This window comes from Odocoileus virginianus, chromosome 5 (assembly GCF_023699985.2).
Source record: "Odocoileus virginianus isolate 20LAN1187 ecotype Illinois chromosome 5, Ovbor_1.2, whole genome shotgun sequence".
NCBI lineage: Eukaryota > Metazoa > Chordata > Mammalia > Artiodactyla > Cervidae > Odocoileus > Odocoileus virginianus.
Window position 1 is genome coordinate 86,142,485 of NC_069678.1, and position 6,000 is coordinate 86,148,484.

Consider the following 6,000-nt stretch of genomic DNA (forward strand, 5'->3'; position numbering starts at 1 on the left):
GATCTTCCCAGCTCAGGGATCAAACCCAGCTCTTCCACATTGCAGGCAGACTCTTTACCATCTGAGCCACAAGGGAAGCCGCTAAGGTGGAGACCTTAGTTCCTGAAGAACAGCTCAAAGATATACATCAGATTGTTAAAAGACTGTTTTAGCACTGAACTATTGTTTCTTGACTGCTTTTCCTTTGTTACTGCCTTCTTTTTTTCCCTTGTTGTTGCCGTTCTGTCACTAAGTCCTGTCCAACTCTTTGTGACCCCATGAACTGCAGCATGTCAGGCTTCCCTGTCCTTAACTATTTCCTGGAGTTTGCTCAAACTCATGTCCATTGAGTCAGTGATGCCATCCAACCATCTCATCCTCTGTCACCCACTTCTTTTGCCCTCAAATCTTTCCCAGCATCAGGGTCTTTTCCACTGAGTTGACTCTTTGTATCAGGTGGCCAAAGTATTGGTGCTTCAGCTTCAACATCAGTCCTTCCAGTGAATATTCAGGGTTGATTTGCTTTAGGATTGACTGGTTTCATCTCCTTGCTGTCCAAGGGACTCTCAAATTCAGGGGACTCTCCACAGTTCAAAAGCATCAATAATTTGCGTTTTGCCTTCTTTATGGTCCAGATCTGACATCTGAACATGACTTAAGACCATTAATTACTCAGGCCTGTTCAAGGGCAGCCATTTTTGCCAGGCTTAGATCACAAAATGGCTTAGGCCAAAAATGGATTCTCTTATGTCAAGAAAGCCATGCCTGGTTCTTTTTCTCTGAGGGCCTCGTATGTTATCTGTTTACAAGATTAGCTGACATTTGAGTACAGACAGACTCAAAGAAAGTAAGAGAAAAACTGTGGGTCTAGGAAAAGTGTGCCATGCACAGCGAACAATAAGAGCAAAGGCCCTGAGGTCTGACAATGTTTAGCATATTTGAGGAGGAAGAAACCGGGAAAGAGTGGGAAAAGTAAGAAGGAGGCGGGAACGTGGGTCATGCCGTAATGCATAGTCTTTTACTTAAGAATTTGACCTTTACACAGAAGGAAATAATAAGCTATTAAAAAGTTTTGATAAAAGGAGTAATATGATGTTTTCAGCTACTATGTAAAGAATAAATTGAAAGGGGACAAAGATGAAAGTAGGGAGTCCAGTTAGGAGCCCAATTCATAGAAGATCCAGATGAGAAATGTTTGTGGCTGGGACTTGGGTGGTAGGGGTGTAGCTCTAGAGAAGTAAATCATGGAAAATGAGTAATAACTTGTTCCCCTTTGCAGAAAAATAGTGTTGATAGATGGGCTGGAGAGCTCCATGAGGCAGCCCCTATTCATCCTTTGTAACTTTAGCCCTGACCCTGGAACAAGAAAGGGGCTCCATAAATGTCAATTCATCAGTGAAAAAAAAAATAAAACTTTTTTTTTTTTTTTTTTGCCACTGCAGCTGCAGCCATGAGTATACTCAGACTTCAGGAGAGTCTTGCCTCCAGGATCCTCCGCTGTGGCAAAAAGAAGGTCCGGTTGGATCCCAGTGAGACTAATGAAATTGCCAGTGCCACCTCCCATCGGCAGATCTGGAAGCTGATCAAAGATAGGCTGATCATGGGGAAGCCTGTGACTGTCCATTCCTGGGGTTGATGCCCGAAAACACACTGGCTTGCCGGAAGGGCAGGCATATAGGCATAGGTAAGCAAAAGGGTACTGCTGCTGCTGCTAAGTCACTTCAGTCGTGTCCGACTCTGTGTGATCCCATAGACAGCATCCCACCAGGCTCCACTGTCCCCGGGATTCTCCAGGCAAGAACACTGGAGTGGGCTGCCATTTCCTTCTCCAATGTGTAAAAGTGAAAAGTGAAAGTGAAGTCGCTCAGTCGAGTCCGACTCTTAGCGACCCCATGGACTGCAGCCCACCAGGCTCCTCCGTCCATGGGACTTTCCAGGCAAGAGGACTGGAGTGGGGTGCCATTGCCTTGTACTACTAGTGTTCAAATGCCTGGGAAGGTAACCTGGATGAGGAGGTTGATAATTCTGTGCCAGCTGCTCAGCTGGTACTGTGAATCTAAGATTGACTGCCACATATATCACAGCCTGTACCTGAAGGTGAAGGATAACGTGTTCAAAAACAAGCAGATCCCCATGGAACATATCCACAAGCTGAAGGCAGACAAGACTCACAAGAAATTTCTGGTGGACCAGGCTGAGGCCCATAGGTCTAAGACCAAGGAAGCCTGCAAGCCCCATGAAGAGCATCTCCAGGGCAAAAAGGAGGAAATCATCAAGACTCTGTCCAAGAAGGAAGAGACCAAGAAATAAAGTTCTCCCCTTCTTCTCTGTGCATAGTGGCTTCAGCAATTGCATAGATCACTCATTCAATAAAAAACAAGCCTTCATCTACCAAAAAAAAAAAAAAAAAAAAAGATGGGCTGGCCTGCATGGAGACTGACATGGAAGCCTCAAAACAGGCTGTTGTCTGGGTTTTGCCAAAGAAGAGAGACTGGTGGGTAAGGATTCTCCTCCTTAGAGTGGTGGCCACTGGTATAGGATAGTTCATGTACCCCATCTAACCTGAATGATAAAGTAGCTCTCAAACCTTTTCCCTATTTTGCCTTGATTCTCTGCTTGCCCAGCATGCAAGATCTCTTAATTGATGTATTTTGCATAAGTGGTTTGATCTCAAAAGAAGAATGACCCTCTCCCATTAGGAATGAGTTGTTTGGTATCAATCTCTTATGTTTGTAGTGTGAATCACCTATCTTTTCTGGAACCGAGAGCTAGGAACAAGGTGACACCCATCAGTTTCTTTTGCATCTAGCTCATTGTATCCTCTGTCTCCCTCACAGACTACCAAATCTTATTGGTAGTCAAAGTTACTCCCCTGTTTAAAAACCTATACTGGGCCATTTCCAAGAGTAATGGTATGAACTTTAAGGCCCTTCATTACCTGACATTGAAATGGTGCACCTCTGATTGGAACTTGAATCCATGGTTTTTTCATTAGAATCACTCACCTGGTGTCTAGACTTACTGAGGATCAGGTTCTTTGTGTCTCAGAGCAGAAAGAATTCAGTGAAAGACAAAGTGATAGGTAAGAAATGGATTTGTTTAGAGAGAAGCACGCCCCACAGACAGCGACTGGGCCATCTCAGAAAGCAAGAGACCCTGAAATATGACACGGTTATTTTTTATGGGCTGGGTAATTTCATAGGCTCATGAGTGGGAGAATTATTCCAATTATTTTGGAAAGGGGTGGGGAGTTCCAGGAATTGGGCCAATACCCACTTTTTGATCTTTGATGGTCAGTCTCAGAATTTTCATGATGCCTGTGGGTGTTCATTTAGCTTTCTGATGTGTTAAAATGAGTGTATACTGAGGCACCAGGTCTAGTGGAAGTCAACTTCTCCACCATCTTGGACCTATTTGGGTCTAATCAGTTTATGTCATGTCCTCGGGCCATTCTTTTAAAATTTGTGCCCTGTTTCAACATCACTCTACTCTTCTAGGTCCTTTTGATATAGCCCAGATCGGTAACCAAGACAAGAAAACAGGAAATTTGCAGGAAGGCACTGAAAATTAGCACAAAAATTGAGACACTGACTTTAAAAGATTGATTGGCACCCCTTCAGCAGCACAATTAAAAATCTTCCCACCTACACTGTCAGCTAATGTACATTATTGATAAACCCCATCTGTTCTGTTCACATCATGAATTATAGCTGATTTGAGGATGTGTCCTTGCCTGAAGCCAAAATCCTTCATGGTAGCTCTGGAAATAGCCAGTTCTCAGTCATCCTGAAATTCTCTCTGTCCACCAGGTCAGTTCAGTTCAGTCACTCAGTCGTGTCCGACTCTTTGCAACTTCATGAGTCACAGCACGCCAGGCCTCCCTGTCCATCACCAACTGCCGGAGTTTGCTCAAACTCATGCCCATCAAGTCGGTGATGCCATCCAGCCATCTCATCCTCTGTCGTCCCCTTCTCCTCCTGCCCCCAATCTCTCACAGCATCAGGGTCTTTTCCAATGAGTCAACTCTTCACATGAGGTGGCCAAAGTATTGGAGTTTCAGCTTCAGCATCAGTCCTTCCAAGAACACCCAGGACTGATCTCCTTTAGGATGGACTGGTTGGATCTCCTTGCAGTCCAAGGGACTCTCAAGAGTCTTCTCCAACACCACAGTTCAAAAGCATCAATTTTTCGGTGCTCAGCTTTCTTCACAGTCCAACTGTCACATCCATTCATGACCCCTGGAAAAACCATGGCCTTGACTAGACGGATTTTTGTTGGCAAAGTAATGTCTCTGCTTTTTAATATGCTATCTAGGTTGGCCATAACTTTCCTTCCAAGGAGTAAGCGTCTTTTTAATTTCATGGCTGCAGTCACCATCTGCAGTGATTTTGGAGCCCAAAAAAATAAAGTCTGACACTGTTTCCACTGTCTCCCCATCTATTTCCCATGAGGTAATGGGGCCAGATGCCATGATCTTAGTTTTCTGTCCACCAGGTCAGCCATCCTCTTTTGTCTATGGCTGTGTGATAACCCCACCAGTAAGAATACTTTCCATGTCATTGTCTGCCTAATGTAACCCTTTATGGGATAACTCAATGTCACTTTCTCTACAAAGCCTTTCCTGGCCCCCACCCTGTATTCACTAGCCAAGTTTTGCATGGTCTCATCTTTATTCAGCAGTTGCATTTTAATTCCTGTGCACTAGACAAAAGTTATGATCAGAGTTACCTGCAGAAATCCCTTAGGAAAACGCCACTTGGGAGACTGCTATATTGTCTCCTGTGGAACAAGGCAGCCAGTTTTTCTTGAATATGGCAACAAATCACTGTTTATTTGCACATAAAATATTCCATTTAGGTGTCAAAGTGTTTCAATGACTGTAATCACACTTGTGGCAAAAAGCACACACAAAAGCTTTGACACACATAGACAGAGACATCACCTTGTCAACAAAAGTACATATAGTCAAAGCTATGGTTTTTCCAGTAGTCGTGTACAGATGTGAGAGTTGGACCATAAAGAAGGTTGAGTGTCCAAGAATTGATACTTTGGAATTATGGTGCTAGAGAAGACTCTTGAGAGTCCCTTGGACATCAAGGAGATCAAACCAGTCAATCCTAAAGGAAATCAAGCCTGAATATTCACTGGAAGGACTGATGCTGAAGTGTCAATACTCTGGTCAACTGATGTGAAGAGCCAATTCACTGGAAAAGATCCTAATGCTGGGAAAGATTGAGGGCAGGAGAAGAAGGAGGCGACAGAAGATGAGATGGTTGGATAGCGTCATTGACTCAATGGACATGAGTTTGAACAGACTCCAGGAGATAGTGAAGGACAGGGAAGCCTGTCATGCTGGGATTCACGGGCTCTCAAAGACTGGTGTACATGGGGTCTCCAAGAGTTGGACACGTCTAAGTGACTGAACAACAAACAAAGTTTGTGGAATCTGAGACTCACTGAAACGACCACCTACCACTGTCTCTCCAGGAAGCTATCTGTCTCAGCGTGGAACAGTAGGTAGGTGTCTCCTTCCCTTCTTCCCTCCCTACTAAGCCAGGATTCACATGTGGAAAATTCACATAAGTCAAGATTATATGACCCTTGTTCAGTATTATCTTTTCTTTTCTTTTTTTACCACGTGGCTTGCAGGATTTTAGTTCCTCAACCAGGGATCTGATGCCAAAACCTCAGCCTCTCTGTACACTGGTGCCTAATTGAATCTGGGAAACAGAGTTTTGGGTAAAGCAGAAAAGGATAGCTTTATTGTTTTGCCAGACGAAGAGGGACACAGTGGGCTAATGCCCTCAAAATCATCTGTCCCACTTGGAGATGATAGCAAGAAGTTTTATAGTACTGTTCAAAGATGGCATGATCAATTCCTGGACATTCTTCTGATGGGTTGGTGGTGCGTAAGTAGGAGTCAGCATCAACAACCTTCAGGTCCAACTGGTGTAGGGTCTCCACGCTGTGGGCAGCACACCATCATTAATCATTAACTTGCCCACCGGAAGTTTCAGGATC

General features: G+C 44.2%; 1 protein-coding gene across 1 annotated transcript; it reads left to right on the plus strand.

Moving 5' to 3' along the window:
• Positions 1 to 1,399: 1,399 nt before the first annotated feature.
• LOC110137561 (large ribosomal subunit protein eL19-like) lies at positions 1,400 to 2,309 on the plus strand. The gene is given in 3 exon segments (XM_070467171.1): positions 1,400 to 1,616; positions 1,619 to 1,694; positions 1,959 to 2,309. Coding segments are annotated over 3 exon segments (594 nt in total). The 5' UTR covers positions 1,400 to 1,429; the 3' UTR covers positions 2,290 to 2,309.
• Positions 2,310 to 6,000: the final 3,691 nt, after the last annotated feature.